At 41.4% G+C, this 21,724-nt stretch overlaps 1 protein-coding gene across 4 annotated transcripts; it reads right to left on the reverse strand.

Annotated features, from left to right (window-relative positions):
• Nucleotides 1-3,305: 3,305 nt before the first annotated feature.
• On the reverse strand, nt 3,306-21,724 carry LOC144035181 (uncharacterized). Of its 4 annotated transcripts, XM_077544682.1 has the most exons (9): nt 21,593-21,724; nt 18,784-18,977; nt 17,792-17,890; nt 17,570-17,600; nt 17,410-17,472; nt 16,865-16,909; nt 4,750-4,812; nt 4,201-4,245; nt 3,306-3,672 (listed from the first exon to the last, which is right to left on the reverse strand). In XM_077544682.1, the coding sequence occupies exons 2-9, from the start codon at nt 18,784-18,786 to the stop codon at nt 3,545-3,547; spliced, it is 477 nt and encodes a 158-aa protein (XP_077400808.1). In that variant the 5' UTR covers nt 18,787-18,977; nt 21,593-21,724; the 3' UTR covers nt 3,306-3,544. The 4 variants fall into 4 exon arrangements, 2 of the variants coding, with proteins under 2 accessions (XP_077400808.1, XP_077400809.1); XM_077544683.1 differs by lacking the exon at nt 21,593-21,724 and having other exon boundaries at nt 18,784-18,991; XR_013288386.1 differs by lacking the exons at nt 3,306-3,672; nt 4,201-4,245; nt 4,750-4,812 and adding an exon at nt 15,904-16,322.

The following is a 21,724-nucleotide window of genomic DNA, read 5'->3' on the forward strand; positions in this document are numbered from 1 at the left end:
TCAGACTCTCACACTCGGGGGGGGAACAAATGTTTATCTAAAATGAGAAGGTTATAGACACAGGCGGCGAGTGCATTGTCCACGATGACTGGCGAGGGAAGATACTGTAATTGGGCGAGAAAATACCAAAAAAGCCGCTTTTGCTACCGAGTGATAAAGCGGAAATTTAAGCACTGACTGATCCAATCGTCTAATAGAGGACAGTGGGCAAAGGCACGGAGATAGACAGGAGGCAGAGTGAATGACACACCAATGTGCAGACAGCCAGACATGCAAATGGACACAATGAGACATTGGCTAGGCGCTTGTGTCTATCAGCTGCGATTAGGAGGTACACGGGCGGCGGAGATAGCATCAGAGCCCGAAGGAAGGAAGGCTGAAGTCGGGCAAAGTCGCTCCCACCTGTGAAATGCCCAGGGGGGAAGCAGACGGAATGACTTGGGCCACATTCAATCTCCGAGCAGGCGCACGCACGCCTTCCTTGAAAATAATGTCCAAATTGGAAAAACAATCAAATTGAGGAGATTAGACTTTCTCCAACCTCATCAAAATTCTGCTCCCAGCGGACATAAACATGCCTTTTCACAAATGCTGCCTGTAAGTGCTAACCTTGACGCCGGGGCCTTCATAACATGCGCATTGGATGCCCTCGGGCATGGCGCCCACTCGCTTCAGCCAAATCAAGTCTGCAGAAATGCCAGCGTCTTTCATATTCACACTTCAGTGCAGTCAAGTCGTATGCTAGTGATCCTTTCGTGCTAGATAGCAAGTTGTGCTGGACTAGAAGTGCTCAACCTTCCTTTGCCACTCATGCAGTTAGGACGCTGATTCCCATTACTCAAATCTATATTTATAGAGCACGTTAAAACAACCACCGTTTTTCTTAAGATGGAACCCAGGGGCAACAGATACAATGAAAGCAGCAGAGGCCCCACAATTGAACCCTGTGGAACACCATACGCTCTGTTATATGTGAATTCATATTGCACATATTCGTCCAACCACTTACTTTTTCTGCTCAACATAGTTAGTATGAAGGGATTATAATTGTATAATAATATACAATCTCATGACAAACTCGGAAAGTTAAAACTTTATGTTAAGAACCACTGCTTTAACCCGTTATGACTAGGAGCGCGTGAGCGCGCTTCTCCCTTCAAACCTGGGAGAGCGGATATGTCACGAGAGGGTGACGTGGGCCTCACAGCATGTCCTGGAATTTTATTTGAGCGTTTATGGTTGATGCAGATTTGCGGGAGTTATGAAGTAAATGATGCGATTGATGACGGCGCAGGAGTAATTCGAATCAGAGTAGAGTCGACAGTGACATATTGTTAAGAAATATGTTTGTAGACAATGAAGATGTTGAACATTTTGACCACTCGACCCCCCAAGGTTATTACAACTATGCTCCAGTGTTGAAGGTGAATATATTCAGAGTTTTATACCCGCAGATGTGACATTTGTTTGATTTTTTCAAAATATATATTTTGAAGGTTTATAATAATAAACTTAGGTTTGTGTGAATGCCGCAGGTTTAAGTGTAAGATAATTAGCGAAAATCTATTATATTTTTTAAAAAAATGCACAATGTGATAACAAATATATATATTTTTTACATATTGTTGAAATTAATTGTTTTTTTAAATCAAACATTTCTACACGTCCCTCGAAAAATTCATGAATTAAAATCCGATCATTTGCCAATACTACTGTCGCCGGCTCTCCGGGAACGGGCCGTGACCTACGGAGTGTCCCAGACAGACGGGTGGACAACAAGGCAAGACGCTCTCGTGATCTGGTGAACAGAGGTCATTAACCGGGACCATGAGCCGCAACAGTGGCCATTAGCGTCGGAGGCGCTGTGAAGCCCGAAAGTGACACGCTGTAACGGCGGTGGCTGGATTTCACTGTTTCATCTTTCCTTCCTTTGATCCTTCCTCTGGTCTCCTGACAACTTCACGACTTTGGCGGGACTCTGAAGTATCCGGTTAAGGGTCAGGGATTTCCAACAGGTTTCCAGTGAATTTAAGAGCACAAATTCCCACACACGCACGCGCGCATACACACACAGTTGGATTTACATTCATTGACATAATGCATTTCCTAGACGCTTACCCTAACCCCAACCATCAAAAATGATTGCCTACTCCAATTCTTTACCCTAACTCAACCATAATCCAATTCAAACCTAAAATCTAAAACCAAGTTGTGACCCTCAAAAAGACGTTCGGACTCATGGGGACCACTAAAATGTCCCCACAAGGACACGTGGTCCCCACAATGATAGCAAAAACCCAGAAAATGGTCCCCATGATGTGATATAACCCCCCGCGCGTGCACGCTCACACATACACGTTTTTGCTACATAATGGGGACTTGGTGTGCGAGGGATTTTTGTACGTGAGGACTTCACTTAAAAAAAAAAAAAACTTATTTATGCAACTCCTTTAAAAAAATACATTTTAAGAGATTTTTTTGGGGGTCCGTGCTCATCCAGAAATCACCTTCAAAAGCCATATTTCTTATTTTTGTTTTTTTTCAGGTTTTTGTCACCTCATGGGGACATGTCATGACAAACCACCAGCAAAAAAATATTTTACATATATATATATGCACACACACACATGGCAGTATTTAGAGCCTGTGTTAGGTCAGTAGTGGTTAATCAGAGTATTTGAAAGACATCAAAGTGTGCTCTTGTCATTATATATATATATATATAAATTAATCACGATTAACCGCTTAACAAAAAAGGCTTTTTTATCATAATTTTTTGCCCGCCAAATTTAAAGGGCACCTGTTATGTGTTAATTCTTTTGACATTTAATGTTATGAGGACATCTTCAACATTTTTTGATCAACTTCACACGGTCATCCTTGTCTTTTTCTAATCAGTTAATTACTTGCATAATTAAAAATGGGAAAAAAAATTACCCTAATAATTTGACATTTTGACGCAAACATTTATTAAATGCATGTAGTTATGTTATCCGCTGTCAAGCTAAAGGATCATCTGTGGTCAAAATAAAGTGTGATTAATCTGCGTTAATACATGATTAATGCGATCATTTTTTTGTGATTAATTTTAATGCGATCATTTTTTTGTGATTAATCTATTAGTTAACGCTTTATTTAACTTTGACAGCCCTAATCTGTGCATATCAGAGTACAAATTCCAATGTTATTTTTGGAGAAAATTATTAATTTGAAAATTATGTGCAACAAGTGAAGTGCAAAATATTGTTTGCGCATTTAAAAATGTAGACTGAACAGAATGAAGTAAATGAATACTGTTCAGGATATCAGTTTCGAACACCTCTAGTCTTTTTAATTGCACGTTTGCCAAACAAAACAAGTGCATGCAACAGAAAACAACAGAAAATAATACAGAAAACACTGACTGTCAAAAATAAAAGTGCTTGAATTTGTAAATTCAAGAAAAAAAACCCTGACTGTTAAAATAAAAGTGCTTCCACGTGAATTTTGAACATCCAACAACCTGTGAAACAAAATTTAACTGCACTCATTTTTTTGTGGAACCTTAAAAGAGCTGATGAAGTCCATCAAGTTTTCTCCACAGCCAGAAAAAAAGAAGAAAAAAAGAAAAGAAAAAAAAGAAAAAAACAAGTTTTCTTCTTTCGTCCACTTCCTCTTTGACTTCTGCTTTCCCTAGATAAATGGGAACGGTAAATTAAAGGGATACTTTACTAATTTTGCTGATTTTAGGAGTAAAAAGTTCATATTTTGGATATCAACAACTTGCTAACGTCATTATTTCCCATGCACAATTAACATTTTTAAAAAGACATTTTGCCTCTTGTCGACTGAAAATGACATCACGTGTTGAGGGTTCAGGTAACAACCAATCACAGCTCAATTTTTAAATGTTAGGTAAGCCATGATTGGTTGTTACCTGAACCCTCAACACGTGATGTCATTTTCAGTCGACAACAAGTGGCAAAATGTATTTTTAAAAGTGTTAATTGTATAAAGTACATGAAAAACAATGACGTTATCAAGTTGTTTAAATTTAATTAAAATTAATTTTCAGGAGTAAAAAGTTAATATTTTATTAACTTTTTACTCCTGAAAATTGCAAAATGAGTTAAGTATCCTCTTTAAAGTTCTGTAACAACTTAGTAGTTTTTATACCCAGAAAAAGATGACCCATTCCCAAGCCCCGAGATAACAGCTTACCTTCAGACGAATTCCCGGCCAGGAGCGTCTTTCCATCCGAACCACCTACCAAAGCACAAACAGACATAAGCACATTCAGTTTAACGCAATCAGGTGTACCTCTATATTTCAATTGTGGATGGGCGAGTACCGAAACCAGGTATCGGTTTATCATCATCATAGATTTTAATAGATAGATAGATTTGATGCCAGTGCCTTGGTCGATGTTAAAAATGCAGCAGGTAATAAATTGCCCAAATATGTCTTTACAATAGACTTTTCATTTGACTATTTATGACTCAAATATCTTCTAATCAGTAGATTATCACCTTAGCTGTTATAAATTGTTACTCCTGCAAGCCTCGGGGCAATATTTTTCAGTCTGCATTCGGGCTCGAATTTCCTGCCCAGTTGCGGATGTGATGTCATGCACGCTCTCGTGTTTGCTCTCAATGACTCAAATTGAAAAATAATAACAATAATAATAATAATAATATTTGGGATATATTTTTGCCCACACTGTTTCATGTAAAACAATAACCCTTCACAAGCCACTGGAGAGTCGTATACCTTGGGTTTGCTTCGGTGTGACAGACTCCTTCCACACCGGCAGCATCTCTCCATCTGACCGACCTATCAAAACAAATGAACACATAGAAAAGCACATTCAGTTTGACCCAATCAGCCACAAAACATTCAAACAAGCCAAGTGGTTAAATGTTGGCTCATTACCAACATCATCGGAAGTGTCTTTGTGAAATGTCTGAAAAACAATTCAAAATGTATCAAATTACTTCACAATGAAAAAAATTTCACAGACAGTACGGATGGGTTTCTCTCCTCAGATGTTACCACCTCATGCAGGTGGCAGACGTCTGAAGCAACACAGCAACTGAAGACCTAAGTATTGTTGCACTTGATCACACAGTATAAAAACAAAGACTTTTTACTCACCTCATTTGACACATTTTCGTGAGCCTTTTTATATCTGCGCTCACATGCATCATGGTGCTCTCTTAATTTTTTCATGCGCCGCATCCAACGTGTATCAGCCTGAAAACACACAAAATGCATGTTTAGAGATGGTAATTATGTAGTTTCTTTTTAGTGTCTTTTGTGGCATTTTTGTAACACACTAGACATAGACTATCAATGTGGCACGTGTGGAGTAAAGGAAAGGAAAGCTTAATTTATGAAACTGCTTCCTTTTCACACTGAACTTCCGGTCTTAATTCTCCCATGAAAGGGTTGATAATAGCTTTGACTTATGCATTATCTTCACTGGTAATGTGCAAGTATCCAACAACAACTAATATCAGTTCCTAGACTCCTCACTATGTAATACAACATTGTAAATACTTCACATATAAGCTTTTTTCAAATACTGTACTTTATTTTCCAGAATAAAAATTGAGTGCAGAGAATTTATTATGGACTATACTAAATGTACTATATTCACTTTCTAGCCCTGGCGGATGCGGTGGGAAACAGCAGTCTTGCGAAGAGAAGGCTGAAATTGGCTCTCCACGGTAGCAAAATGGCTGCCGTTTTCACATGCCGATTGAAGCGCCTCCGTATGCACCTAATAGGCCAACCATGTACTCACAATAAATATAAATATGTTCCTAATATTGAATAAAGTAACATACAAAGTACCTTATAAAGACGTAAAGTAGACGGAGCCATTATGGCATTAACGTTTAGTCATTATCCACCTGCAGTGGTTTGCAAGGTTAATTGAGGTTAATTGCAATCTAGAAGCACTAGTTGCTGGACACTGGTTCTAGCACACCACAGCAAATGCGGTCACAACGTGTCCTAACAGCAGGCAAATAAACTTCACAGCACCAAAATATAATGCAAGTAAAACCTATGTACTCACCATTTTTCTGCAGGGGGGTTTCTGAACGCTGTCTTTGATTGCCTTCTCCTTCTCGTTTCCAACAACACGCGCCCAAATGAGAGGAAGCGCTCGATTTATGGTACAGCTCACACCAGGGCATTAACGCATTCTTCCACAAACAGAAGAATGCCGGGACGTCCGAGTCTCAATGCAAGCACACCCTCGATCGTGCAGTGCAATATGGAATTTAGGGAGCGGGTGGGGGATGGGGAGGTTGTTGTGATTAAGTTTGGAAAGACACATTGAGACGTTGCTCTATATTTTTTATGCATTAATTAAAAAGCATATTGTATTGTTTCAAGGAAATGCAACGTGTAGATATGATGGATGGATGGATGGATGGATGGATGGATGGATGGATGGATGGATGGATGGATGGATGGATGGATGGATGGATGGTTGGATGGATAGCTTTATTGTCTGTTCCAGGTGAAAACAAAAATATTAAATTTTTTTGCCACGGCTGTAAAAGAAAGTTTAAAACTCACATTTAAACATTACAAACATCCCACACATTTAAAAATAAAACATAAAAACAACCAATAAAACATGAGTAAAACATTGTGCCGTTCATTTTGTATTATTAACTCTTTGACTGTCAGACGTTTTCAGAAACGGGTTGTCGCCAGTGCCAGCCCATTTAAGCATTTTGACTGACCTTTCAAGGTCCACAGAAAATGTTGTGTTTGGACTATGGAAACACGCATACTACCAAATGAAAGATTGGACTCTCATCTTTCATCAGAACAAAAAGTTTGTTTCTACCTTATTCCGTTCTTCAGTAATCAACAATAGAAAATGTTTACTTTCACCGAAATTCTCTGTTTTGAAACAAAAAACGGAGAAAAACAGCTTTTTGTGAAACGATGTTATTTCATGCTCTCTAGTGAATTCTACACTTCTTTTTGTCCATGAATGATGCCACAAACACCTAAATAGTGCTTTACTTCTGTAAAACGCTTTCACCAACAATGAAAAAGTGTTTTTAGATTGCAAAATACGTTTATTTCCATTCAACAGTGTAACAATTTGACAAAACAATTTCGCAAACTATTTACAAATGTGTGCAACTGTGGTACTATTTACAATTATGTGGATGTTTCAAATACAGTTTTTCTTTTTGTAACGCTCTCCTGCGTGCAAGGAGACGCCAGGACTTGCACAACAGTTTACTTTCACTTTCGCATTTGTCCGTTTCGCGTGCAAACGTTACACTTTCTTGATGGCCTTTTTTCCGGGGAATAAATAGCAAGTAGCAGACTGTACACACTCCTCCGATGAATATGCATTGGACTCGTCCAATTGAACGTCCGCCTGTGCGTGCTTGGTTGTGCTCCGCGTTAATGACGCCGTCATAGCCGCCGCGTCAGCGGTTCCAATTTCGCCGTCAAGCTCGGATTCACCTTCATCATCATCGATGATGATCATCGTCGTCATCAATGTGCACTTTTAGCGTTGGTCGATGCCTTTAGTCTTGTAAGTGTAGAGCTGCTTGCAAACGGGGCGCCATTCTCCGTGTGCTCCTCCTCAGTCATCTAGCTCTCCCCCCCACGTCTCCTACTGCCGCGTCAATGCTTTCCAACCACGGAGTCATCATCATCATCGATGATGATCATCGTCGTCATCAATGTGCTTTTTATCGTTGGTCGATGCTTTTCGAATTTGAAAAAAAAACGGCTCGGGCGTGAGCTGCCGCAACCGGTCGCCATTTTTCCTTTGTCTAACATTCTAATCTCCTGCTCGACGCTCTAGCTCCGCCTCTACTGATGCCCACCCGATCTTGTCAAAAGAGAGTCATCGCTGCCCTCTAGGGGCCAAAAATAGTCATTAGGCTCACAAGACCTGCTTGAAACTTTCAGGACAGCTCCGCAAGCCTTCCCAGCACCCGTTTCAAAAAAAAAAAAATGGGAGGTCATCTTTTAACGTCTTTGGCGCTCCTCCGTAGGTTTTTGCAGAACGTCATTTAACGTATTTGGCAGTAAAAGAGTTAAGAGCGGCTATTGCAGAGGGGATGAAGGATTTTTTTGTAAATGTTTTTTCTGGCCAGTGGAACTCTGTTGCATCTACCTGATGGCAGCAGCATGGAGGGAGTGGTGGAGTGGGTGGCAAAGGTCATCAGTGATGAGGGTGGTTTTCCTCATCACTGAGCGTTCATACAGTTCAGACTGAGGGGGTTGGGCTGTTTGGGTGATTTTACTGGCCTGATTTATAATTGTAAGGTTCAGTAATGGGTAAGATTTACCTTAATTTGTTAAAATATATATTTACTTATAAATTTGTTTCCAGAATTATTTATACATTTATACTTTAGTTTTTATTGTTTTGTTATACAAGTAGCTAAATTGTCGTGTTGACTCTGCTGTTCTCATTCACTTACATTTACCTATAGTTGGCTCACTCCTGATTGGTTAGTGTTGTCAGAAAGTGTTGCCGCTGCAGCTGCATGTGACGAGTAAACAGCGTTGTTCCAGAATGCTCCATCCTGCATTTTCATCTTATGTGTCATCTTATCTTATCTCATCTTTTTTCTAGTGTTCCATCAACCACCAACGAACCCTCACGTTGTATAATTAAGAATTGCACATTTTAAACTACATTATAAACTTTCATTAAAATGATGTCTTTACACATTAAAAATTCTAATACATTTTGTGCACCAACTGTCAAGTCATTTTAGCCATTACTGGTCAGAAGTCAGAAATGTATAGTTAAAACTTCTAAGATTTATAACGACTTACAATACACCCAATACTTCTAAAATTGTAAATAAGTATTTCCATTAGAAATAAAACCAACAACAACTTAAGGATGTGAAATTAATGGATACACTTAAATTATATCAAAAGAATGCATGTTTGTTTTTTTGCATTGTATGAGTGTCACACTGTTACTGTGCTAATCAATACTAAAGTATGATGAATATGGGATTAAACGTCTATAATCATCACATTAAAAAAAAATAATAATTTGTTTTTGATGCAAACATATGTTTGCTGAATCTTGCAACAACTTCACTAGCTATAAATGTTGTTGTATATTAGCCTGGCTCACACAATTACGGCTCTGCTGCTGATCAACACATGGTGGGGAATGGGCATAGACACGGTGGGGACTAAAAAGCATGGATGTTGTGGCGCTCACAAAGCAGTGAGGAACAGTTCACTGTAAACAGAAGATCTCTCTTACATTCGCTTCAACGCCACACAATTTAGGCACGCCATTATTTTACAGATCATGCACAATCACTGTGTCACATCAAAACAAAAATAACTACATAACAGCAAACTAGATAGGCCTCCCTCTTTGGTATTGCCCATGGTCGATAGGGGGTGAGCCGGTCTCGGTGGAGGGCCACCACCCGGTTCCTCTTTAACAGCGAAACACCACATCATGTCACCATGTCATGTCTCTAGTATTGTCCCACCCAGTGGCTCATGAGTTCTAGAGACAAGCCCCTCCGTCTCTCGGGGCTGTAGACCCAAATGTGTGCGCCCACGTCTAAGTCTTTACCTCTGCAGCAAACGTCGTATGCCCTCTTCTGACAACAGCCGGCTTGGGTGATGGTCTGTCAAGCCACGTCATGCACTTCCCGAAGTCAGTCCCGCAGCTGGCTGTAGTAATCCATGCCGACCTCACCCCCCACCTTCGGCTCAGGAGGGGGTCCAAACACAAGGTCAAAGTCACCCGTATGTTTTAGAGGCATGTTTTGCCAGGCGCTTTAGGCCTTAATGGGTTAAAGGTGTGTATAATTTATTTCAGTTTATTAAACTAAATTAAATTAAATTTAACTAATAGAATGCAATGGCCTAAGTTTGAAGTAAATGTATTTTGAGGCACACGCACAACGGTGCCTCAGAGAGAGCACACATCGCAAGCCTACCACCAATTACTAAGTTTGTCTCCATCGTGTATCCGCAGCAGAAAGATGGTGGCAAAAAATGTCAGCCTTCTGTAAGGTGAGGCACAACAAGTGTAAGATAATTAGCGAAAATCGATTATATTTTAAAAAAATGCACAATGTGATAACAAATATATATATATATATATATATATTTTTTACATATTATTGAAATTGTTTTTTTAAATTAAATAAACATTGAAAATCAAAATTTTTACACGTCCCTCGAAAAATTCATGAATTAAAATCCGATCATTTGCCGCCAATACTTATCATCTGAGAATGAAATGACTGTCGATCAGCTAAATTGAGTTAGCAACTTGACCACGGAAAAAATTCAACCAAGTGAAAGCTTCACTGTACAGAAAAGTCAATCATAAATTGAAATGAAAGAGTTGCTCGAACTTTGAAACTCAATCCCAGACAGTCAATCCCATGCAAACAAAGAGTTTGCAAGGACACGTTGCTGTACTTTCCAATTGGTTTTGCGTGGCCCAAGGCTTATTATGATTTTGATGCCTTTGGCACTGGGGAGGAACTGACCAGATGGCACAACAGTTATTACGTACATTAAAATATATATTTTTTGACACATGATTCAAGTGTTGATAGGCCAAGCATTTTTTGTCATCAAACATCCGATTCCCGACTCTGTGTATGGATATTGGAAGCGTGTTCACGTGTCCCCTCGATCTGTCACTCGGTGAATCCACGGGGCCAACGTCCAACCCCTCCTCAATACGTGAGGCTGTATGGGAGAGTGAGGGAGGCTCACCCAAGACTTCCTCATGAATGAAAGCATTCATAACCACCGCTCGCTCTTATTGTCGCCGGCTCTCCGGGAATGGGCCGTGACCTCCGGAGTGTCCCAGACAGACGGGTGGACAACAAGGCAAGACGCTCTCGTGATCTGGTGAACAGAGGTCATTAACCGGGACCGTGATCCGCAACAGTGGCCATTAGCGTCGGAGGCGCTGTGAAGCCCGAAAGTGACGCGCTGTAACGGCGGTGGCTGGATTTCACTTTGTTTCAGCTTTCTTTCCTTTGATCCTTCCTCTGGTCTCCTGACAACTTCATGAGTTTGGCGGGACTCTAAAGTATCCGGTTAAGGTGAAGGGTCAGGGATTTCCAACAGGTTTCCAGTGAATTTAAGAACACAAATTCAAACACACGGACACACACACGCGCAAACACACACAGTTGGGTTTACATGTCTAGTGGGGACATCTCATTGACATAATGCATTTCCTAGACGCTTACCCTAACCCCAACCATCAAAAATGATTGCCTACTCCAATTCTTTACCCTAACCTCAACCATAACCCAATTCAAACCTAAAATCTAAAACAAAGTTTTGACCCTCAAAAAGACGTTTGGACTCATGGGGACCACTAAAATGTCCCAAGGACACGTGGTTATATCATTTATATTATGATTATATCATTGGATGCAGAAAAAGCTTTCGACAAAGTTAACTGGTCCTTCCTCTCTGCTGTTTTAAATAAATTTGGCTTTGGGAAATCATTTATCCACTGGGTGTCAGTATTATGTGATTCTCCTAAAGCTACAGTTACTACTAATGGGATTATATCTAAGAGCTTTATTTTACAGAGAGGCACAAGACAGGGATGCCCACTGTCCCCTTTATTATTTGCAATATTTATTGAGCCACTTGCAATAGCCATACGCCAGGAAAGAAGGATTCAAGGAATTCACTCTGGGGTAACAGAACATAAAATTAATCTATATGCCGATGATATTTTACTTTATTTAGAAAACCCGGCGATTTCGTTAGGGGAAGTATTTAACTTAATAACTAAATTCTCACAGTTATCAGATTATTCTATTAACTGGACAAAATCAACACTTCTACCTATTACAGAAAATTCATGGAACCCTGCAAGCCAGGACCCACACTACTCATTTTCTATAGGTAATTTAAAATACTTAGGCATAAAAATCTCACCTAAATTAACTGATTTAATTCATTTAAACTTTTCTCCACTTCTGGATAACATTCATAGTGACTTGGAACGCTGGAATAATCTTCCTATTTCTTTAATAGGACGAATAGCCACCGTTAAAATGAAGGTTTTACCTAAAATAAACTATTTTTTCTCAATGATTCCATTTAAACCTACGGCTAACTGGTTCCAGTTGTTGGACTCAGCCGTTACAAAATTTTACTGGAATAAAAAAAAAGCAAAGATTAGTCTATCTACTCTTCAGAAAAGTAAATCCAAAGGTGGTCTAGAGGCACCAAATTTTATGTACTACTATATAGCTAACCAGCTACAATATATCGTTCTATGGGCGCAACCCAACAGAGATACTAACTGTTGGCTGGAACTAGAACAAAAGGATTGTAATAACCTCAGACTTCTAGATTTACTCTTTATTACAACATCAATTAAGCGACATAATTGTTTTAAAAACCCAATGATTTCCGCCACCCTGATAGCCTGGTGGAAGGCATTAGAAATGACAAAAGCCCAAGTGGAGCCCTGTGGGCTTTCTCCCCTATGGCATAACCCTGACTTTCGAATTAACAACCAATCGTTTTATTTAGGTGTGTGGGAGCAGAAAGGAATTACACAGCTCCACCATCTCTTCTCAGATAATATGTTTATATCATATACATCCTTGCTCCAAAAATACAAAATAACAAACGGAAATTTTTTACATTATCTGCAAGTTAAAAATATGATAAAGAAACAAATTCCAACACTTCAGGGTACACTCCAAACACCTGGTTTAGCTGAAGATATTACCAAGCTTTCTCCGACAACAACAAAAAAACTTTCAAAAATATATAAGTTACTTTCATATACGGATAAAATGTCTTTACCCATCTCGAAATGGGAGACAGACTTGTCTATAGCTCCGGAATCTGACTTTTGGATTCAAGTTTGTGAAAATGCATTTAAAATGACAAAACACACAAATTTACAACTTATCCAATATAAAATTATCCATAGAACATACATTACTCAATATATGATGAAGAAAATGTGACTCTCCGACTCCGACATTTGTCTCCAGTGTCTACAAAACACTACAGACACTTATTTTCATGCTTTATGGTTATGCACTCCGGTTATGTATTTCTGGACTAAAGTCTTAGAAAAACTTTCCGCTATCTTGGACTATAGGATACCTTTATCTCCAAACTTGTGTTTGCTAGGTGACCTAACAACAACTGACTTACCACACAAACAATTTCAATCTACACTTGTAGCCCTTACTATCGCAAAAAAAACAATTCTTGTTAACTGGAAAAATAAACAAACTCTGAATATCGACCAATGGTCTAACCTCCTCATAAATCACATTTTAATGGAAAAAATATCGGCCTCAAATAAAAAACAAATATCAAAATTCATAGAAATATGGTCTACGTATATAGAATATTTTAACCTAATTTTGGTTATTTAATTCTGCCTGTTAGCGAGAGCTACCACATCGTGATAACTTACATTGATGTCTGTGCATTTGACAGTTTGTAACTAATGGTTGTATTTTTATAGTCAGGAACCCAGTTGCTGCCAACAGGATCGAGCAGATTCACCTCCAATGGGCACTAAGGGCTAATGTTCGGATTCACTGCATGCCAGGGGACTAACTCTACAGGTGCTGTCCCCCCCTGGCTGGGCGTGGGCGGGTCTGCCCCTCTGTTGGCTGCTGGGTGGCGGCTGCGTCTTGGTCGTTCCCTGGGTCTCGTGGGGGTGCTGTGTTGCGGGGCTCTCCCTGGTGTTCGGGGCGGCGCCGCCCCGGCGCGGTCCGTCGCTCTGGGCCCGGCGACGCGGGTCGGGGCCTGTGGGCCGCCGGGGTGCCCCGTGGCTCCCTCTCCCCTTCCTCCCCTTTGCTTCCTCTCCCTCTTCGCCTCTCCACGCCCGTCCTCCGCCTCCCTGTCCCTTCTCCCTCGTCGCCCTTCCTCCTCCTCTCCCCCTCTCTCTGCGGCCCTGCCGCTGCCTCCTGCCCTTCCTGTTGTCTCCTTCCCCCGTCCCCTCCCCCTCCCCTGTCCGCCCTCCTCCCCCTCCCCTAGGCCGGGGGTTTCATCCGTGGCCCGGGTCTCGGCGCTCCGGGGGCCGGGAGAGTGGGCGGGATCGGTGTTGTGCCCGCCCCGCTCCGGTGGACCTCTGGGCACTTCGGGCGGGCCCCGGTATCCAGGGGGCGAGCCCCGCCGGGGTCCCGGTGGGGGATTGGTGGGCGGATGCGGGGGGGGCCCAGCTGGTCACTCCTCTTAACTCACGGCACTAGTTTTGCACAATACATTTTAGGGCACATAACACACCCCAACGCAGCAGGACGGGGCACTGCAAGCCCACCAGGCACCCCACCGGCCCACTCCCCCCACGACCCCCCCCGCTCCCTCCCACCCCCGCCATCCACCCCAACCCAGCCCCAACCGTCCCCAAATCCCCAGACACCCCCCACCCCAGCACCCCCACCACCACCCCCAAACCAGGCCGCCCCCACCACCACCCACCGACAGCCCCCCAGCCCCCGACCCCCAGACCCCGGGGACACACCGCACCCAGGCATCTGCGCCGAAGAGGGGCCGGGCAGCGGAGCGGAGAGGGCACCCGCGCCCAACCCACCACGCGGAGGGACGGAACACCAGGGGCAGAAGGGGAGATGGGGGCACCGGAGGACGGGCGGCATCCCCGAACCCCAGGCCCAGCGGGGAGAGGCCCCGGTCGTCACCCCAACGATCTAAGTGAAAAACTAACCCTGTTACTGAGTTCGCCAGCTCGCCGACTGGCGAACTCTACCCCTAAACCGTGAGTGTGACCCCACCCAGTGTATATACATAAGTGTGTGTGTGTGGTGCATTAAAATTGGGGGCAGGTGAACCGGAGCAGAGGGAAATGATATCCCCCTCTGCTCCGATCCACCCGCCTCCCAGGCATGTCAAGGAGCGTATGTGGTGCATTAAAAGAAATTAATGGGGGGGGGGCACAGGTGACCGCAGCACTGTTCCATGCTGCGGCCCGCCCCAACCGATGCCCCCCCCCCCCCAGTTGTGTGGTGCATTAAAATTGGATTTGGGTTTGCTCTCCGGCCGGTGGCCCCTGCGGGGCCCGGGGGTCGTCCTTTGGCGCTGCCGCGGCCTGGGGGGCCCTGAGGTGTTGCGCTTGCTCTGTCCTGGCGGGGGTCGACGGCTCCCCTCTTTGGTGGAGATTTTCATGCATGCCAGATCCACCACACCAGCATCTATCGAAACTCAGACACAATTTGTTTCTCCCTCAGGTCATTGATTCGGTGGAGGCGGGTGTCTGTGGATCTCACTCTGCTTCGCCCTTGAGGTCTCCCTGATTTGTTGGAATTTAGATGTCTCTGGGGTTGGTGAAGGACTCTGGTTAGTGGCCCGGTGGGTGGTGTCTGGTCGGTGCTGGGCTTCGCTTTTCTTTCTTTTCTTTGGTCCCTCTTCGGGTCTCCTGGCGGCCCCACGACTCTGGCTGGATTTTGAAGTGTTCGGTTTAGGTGAACGGTATGGGAATTCTTTTTTTTTTTTACACGCACGCACGCACGCACGCACGCACGCACACACACACACACACACACACACACACATACCCAAAAAAATAAAATAAATAATAAAAATAAAAAATAAAAAAAGTGAGAACAATGATGATGACATGTCAAATGATCAATACTGAGCTCTCCCCAAGAAAAAAAAAAAAACACGTGGTCCCCACAATGATAGTAAAAACCCAGAAAATGGTCCCCATGATGTGATATAAACCCCCGCGCGTGCGTGCGCACACACACACACGTTTTTGCTACATAATGGGGACTTGGTGTGCGAGGGATTTTTGTGCAACGTGAGGACTTCACTTCAAAAGTTATTTATGCAACTCCTTTAAAAATATATATTTTAAGAGATTTTTTTGGGGGTCCGTGCTCACTGTTCAGGATATCAGTTTCGAACACCTCTAGTCTTTTTAATTGCACGTTTGCCAAAAGAAACAAGTGCATACAACAGAAAACAACAGAAAAGAATACAGAAAACACTGACTGTCAAAAATAAAAGTGCTTGAATTTGTATATTCAAGAAAGAAAACCCTCACTGTCAAAAATAAAAGTGCTTGAATTTTTAAATTAAAGAAAGAAAACCCTGACTGTTAAAATAAAAGTGCTTCCACGTGAATTTTGAACATCCAACAACCTGTGAAACAAAATTTAACTGCACTCATTTTTTTGTGGAACCTTAAAAGAGCTGATGAAGTCCATCAAGTTTTCTCCACAGCCAGAAAAAAAGAAGAAAAAAAGAAAAGAAAAAAAAGAAAAAAACAAGTTTTCTTCTTTCGTCCACTTCCTCTTTGACTTCTGCTTTCCCTAGATAAATGGGAACAGTAAATTAAAGGTATACTTTACTAATTTTGCTGATTTTAGGAGTAAAAAGTTCATATTTTGGATATCAACAACTTGCTAACGTCATTATTTCCCATGCACAATTAACATTTTTAAAAAGACATTTTGCCTCTTGTCGACTGAAAATGACATCATGTGTTGAGGGTTCCGGTAACAACCAATCACGGCTCAATTTGTAAATGTTAGGTAAGCCATGATTGGTTATTACCTGAGCCCTCAACACCAATCACATTTACAAATTGAGCCGTGATTGGTTGTTACCTGAACCCTCAACACGTGATGTCATTTTCAGTCGACACCAAGTGGCAAAATGTATTTTTAAAAGTGTTAATTGTACAAAGTACATGAAAAATAATGACGTTATCAAGTTGTTTAAAGCCAAAATATTAACTTTTTACTAAATTGCAAAATGAGTTAAGTATCCTCTTTAAGGTTCTGTAACAACTTAGTAGTTTTTATACCCAGAAAAAGATGACCCATTCCCAAGCCCCGAGATAACAGCTTACCTTCAGACGTATTCCCGGCCAGGAGCGTCTTTCCATCCGAACCACCTACCAAAGCACAGACATAAGCACATTCAGTTTAACGCAATCAGGTGTACCTCTATATTTCAATTGTGGATGGGCGAGTACCGATACCAGGTATCGGTTTACCATCATCATAGATTTTAATAGATAGATAGATTTGATGCCAGTGCCTTGGTCGATGTTAAAAAAGCAGCAGGTAATAAATTGCCCAAATATGTCTTTACAATAGACTTTTCATTTGACCATTTATGACTCAAATATCTTCTAATCAGTAGATTATCACCTTAGCTGTTATAAATTGGTACTCCTGCAAGCCTCGGGGCAATATTTTTCAGTCTGCATTCGGACTCGAATTTCCTGCCCAGTTGCGGATGTGATGTCATGCACGCTCTCGTGTTTGCTCTCAATGACTCGAATTGACAAATAATAACAATAATAATAATAATAATATTTGGGATATATTTTTGCCCACACTGTTTCATGTAAAACAATAACCCCTCACAAGCCACTGGAGAGTCGTATACCTTGGGTTTGCTTCGGTGTGACAGACTCCTTCCACACCGGCAGCATCTCTCCATCTGACCGACCTATCAAAACAAATGAACACATAGAAAAGCAATTTCAGTTTGACCCAATCAGCCAAAACATTCAAACAAGCCAAGTGGTTAAATGTTGGCTCATTACCAACATCATCGGATGTGTCTTTGTGAAATGTCTGAAAAACAATTCAAAATATATAAAATTACTTCACAATGAAATAAATTTCACCAACAGTACAGATGGGTTTCCCTCCTCAGATGTTACCACCTCATACAGGTGGCAGACGTCTGAAGCAACACAGCAACTGAAGACCTAAGTATTGTTGCACTTGATCACACAGTATAAAAACAAAGACTTCTTACTCACCTCATTTGACACATTTTCTTGAGCCTTTTTATATCTGCGCTCACATGCATCATGGTGCTCTCTAAATTTTTTCATGCGCTGCATCAAACGTGTATCAGCCTGAAAACACACAAAATGCATGTTTAGAGATGGTAATTATGTAGTTTCTTTTTTGTGTCTTTTGTGGCATTTTTGTAACACACTAGACATAGACTATCAATGTGGCACGTGTGGAGTAAAGGAAAGGAAAGCTTCATTTATGAAACTGCTTCCTTTTCACACTGAACTTGCGGTCTTAATTCTCCCATGAAAGGGTTGATACTAAATAAATGTCTTCCCATGCTTTCTATATTCCATTGATTTTGTCCCATCTTAATTTATTTAATTAATTGCTTTGACTTATGCTTCATCTTTACTGGTAATGTGCAAGTACCCAACAACAACTAATATCAGTTCCTAGACTCCTCACTATGTAATACAACATTGTAAATACTTCACATATAAGCTTTTTTCTAATACTGTACTTTATTTTCCAGAATAAAAATTGAGTGCAGAGACTTTATTATGGACTATACTAAATGTACTATATTAACTTTCTAGCCCTGGCGGATGCGGTGGGAAACAGCAGTCTTGCGAAGAGAAGGCTGAAATTGGCTCTCCACGGTAGCAAAATGGCTGCCGTTTTCACATGCCGATTGAAGCGCCTCCGTATGCACCTAATAGGCCAACCATGTACTCACAATAAATATAAATATGTTCCTAATATTGAATAAAGTAACATACAAAGTACCTTATAAAGACGTAAAGTAGACGGAGCCATTATAGCATTAACTTAGTCATTATCCACCTGTAGTGGTTTGCAAGGTTAATTGAGGTTAATTGCAATCTAGAAGCACTAGTTGCTGGACACTAGCTCTAGCACACCACAGCAAATGCGGTCACAACGTGTCCTAACAGCAGGCAAATAAACTTCACAGCACCAAAATATAATGCAAGTAAACATATGTACTCACCATTTTTCTACAGGGGGATTTCTGAACGCTGTCTTCGATTGCCTTCTCTATCTAGTTTCCAACAACACGCGCCCAAATGAGAGGAAGCGCTCGATTTACGACACAGCTCACACCAGAGCATCAACGCATTTGTCCACAAACAGAAGAATGCGGGGACGTCCGAGGCTCAATGCAAGCACACCCTCGATCACGCACTGCAATTTGGAATTTAGAGAGCGGGTGGGGGATGGGGAGGTTGTTGTGATTAAGTTTGGAAAGACACATTGAGATGTTGCTCTATATTTTTTTATGCATTTATTAAAAAGCATATTGATATGATAGATAGATAGATAGATAGATAGATAGATAGATAGATAGATAGATAGATAGATAGATAGATAGATAGATAGATAGATAGATAGATAGATGGATGGATGATGGATAGATGGATAGATGGATGGATGGATGGATGGATAGCTTTATTGTCTGTTCCAGGTGAAAACAAAAATGTTGTTTTTTTTTGCCACGGCTGTAAAAGAAAGTTTAAAACTCACATTTAAACATTACAAACATCCCACACATTTAAAAAATAAAACAGATAAAAAACAACCAATAAAACATGAGTAAAACATAGTGCCGTTCATTTTGTATTATTAAGAGCGGCTATTGCAGAGGGAATGAAGGATTGTTTTGTAAATGTTTTTTCTGGCCAGTGGAACTCTGTTGCGTCTACCTGATGGCAGCAGCATGAAGGGAGTGGTGGAGTGGGTGGCAAAGGTCATCAGTGATGAGGGTGGTTTTCCTCATCATTGAGCGTTCATACAGTTCAGACTGAAGGGGTTGGGCTGTTGTTAGGGTGATTTTACTGGCCTGATTTATAATTGTAAGGTTCATTAATGAGTAAGATTTACCATAATTTGTTAAAATATATATTTATTTAGGCAGCACGGTGGCTGACTGGTTAGCACGTCCGCCTCCCAGTGCAGAGGACGTGAGATCGAGTCCGGGCTTCGGCCTTCCTGGGTGGAGTTTGCATGTTCTCCCCGTGCTTGCGTGGGTTTTCACCGGGTACTCCGGTTTCCTCCCACATTCCAAAGACATGCATGGCAGGTTAATTGAACACTCCAAATTGTCCATAAGTGTGATTGTGAGAATGGTTGTTCGTCTCTGTGTGCCCTGTGATTGGCTGGCAACCAGTTCAGGGTGTACCCCGCCTACTGCCTGAAGCCAGCTGGAATAGGCTCCAGTGACCCTTGTGAGGAAAAGCGGTCAAGAAAATGGATGGATGGATGGATATATTTATTTATAAATTTGGTTCCAGAATTATTTATACATTTATACTTTAGTTGTTATTGTTTTGTTATACAAGTAGCTAAATTGACGTGTTGACTCTGCTGTTCTCATTCACTTACATTTACCTATAGTTGGCTAGCTCCTGATTGGTTAGTGTTGTCAGGAAGTGTTGCCGCTGCAGCTGCATGTAACGAGTAAACAGCGTTGTTCCAGAATGCTCCATCCTGCATTTTCATCTTATGTCTCATCTTATCTTATTTCATCTTTTTTCTAGTGTTCCATCAACCACCAACGAACCCTCACGTTGTATAATTAAGAATTACACATTTTAAACTACATTATAAACTTTCATTAAAATTATATCTTTACACATTAAAAATTCTAATAAATTTTGTGCACCAACTGTCAAGTCATTTTAGACATTACTGGTCAGAAGTCAGAAATGTATCGTTAAGACTTATAAGATTTATAACGACTTACGATACACCCAATACTTCTAAAATAGTAAATAAGCATTTACAGACGCTCCCCTACTTACGAACATTCGAGTTACGAACAACGGTACATACGAACATGTCTGCGCGCATGCGCGCATGTCAAAAAATGTTCGGAAAGAGATGCTGTAAGTTAGATTTTTTTATTGCGCACCTTTTTCCGAGTACTGTAGTGCTTCTTTCCGCCGCTAATACCGACGCTTGGCACTGTGAGAGCTCACCCAGCATTGGAGGCTCAGCAACGTGTCGAGGAGGAGGAAGAAGAAGAAACGCCTGTCGCTCATAGATAAAGCCATCGCACTCTTCGAGCAGCAAGACCCAAATATTGAACGTTGCACAAAGGTTGCAAATCAATTGAATGATGCCATACAGTGCTACCGCATCATTTATGATGAAAAAAGAAGAAAACTGTGCAATCGTAGTTAGATCGCTTCTTTCGGCCAGTTTCTAGTAAATCCTCCAAGGAAGATACTCATCAACCCTCATCTTCTTCTCCGCGACCCTCAACTTCTTCCTACATTGAAGTTACGGAGGAAGTAACTTTTGAAGCCCATTCCAGCGACGCGAATAACCTCTCATGATATAAAATCCTCCTCTTCCTCCTCCTCCATCAAATCCTTAAGCATCGAGTACATCTTCCAAAAGTAAGTTAAACTTCATTTTATTTATCTTATTACGTACATGTACATACTGTGTGTGTGTCTCTCGCTCTCTCTCTCTAACATACGTAGTACAGTACTGTACATATTCTCTTTAAACATAAATTACAATACAAAATATAGCACTGAAGCAACTTACGAACAAATTCACCTTACGAACGATCGCCGGAACGTAACTCGTTTGTAAGTTGGGGAGCGTCTGTACATTAGAAATAAAACCAACAACATCTTAAGGATGGCGTTATTTGTCCATTTTCTGGCATTTTTATGTTTTTCTGTGTTTCATCAAAGAAAAACATTTGAAAAAAATACACTAGTGTTGGAATTTATTTCTAAATCAACATAAACACAAGTTAGTAATCTGACTCCAATTTGTGACCTTACCCAACTGCCACTCATCCAACAATATGCGCGCTCGTTCTGCAATAGAAAGGTATCAGGAAGCCGGCATTTTCACACACGAGTGGATTTATTCCTAACACACAGATCTAATACAAGCACCTGGGTCTCGGGTCC

This window comes from Vanacampus margaritifer, chromosome 15 (assembly GCF_051991255.1).
Source record: "Vanacampus margaritifer isolate UIUO_Vmar chromosome 15, RoL_Vmar_1.0, whole genome shotgun sequence".
Taxonomy (NCBI): Eukaryota; Metazoa; Chordata; class Actinopteri; order Syngnathiformes; family Syngnathidae; genus Vanacampus; species Vanacampus margaritifer.

What these genes read in the sequence shown, in the direction of transcription:
- LOC144035181 (XM_077544682.1), bottom strand. An exon ending in AAGAAAATGTGTCAAATGAG is followed by an intron (nt 17,601 to 17,791) that starts GTGAGTAAGAAG and finishes ATTGTTTTTCAG; the next exon opens with ACATTTCACAAAGACACATC. An exon ending in CACACCGAAGCAAACCCAAG is followed by an intron (nt 16,910 to 17,409) that starts GTATACGACTCT and finishes GTGCTTTGGTAG; the next exon opens with GTGGTTCGGATGGAAAGACG.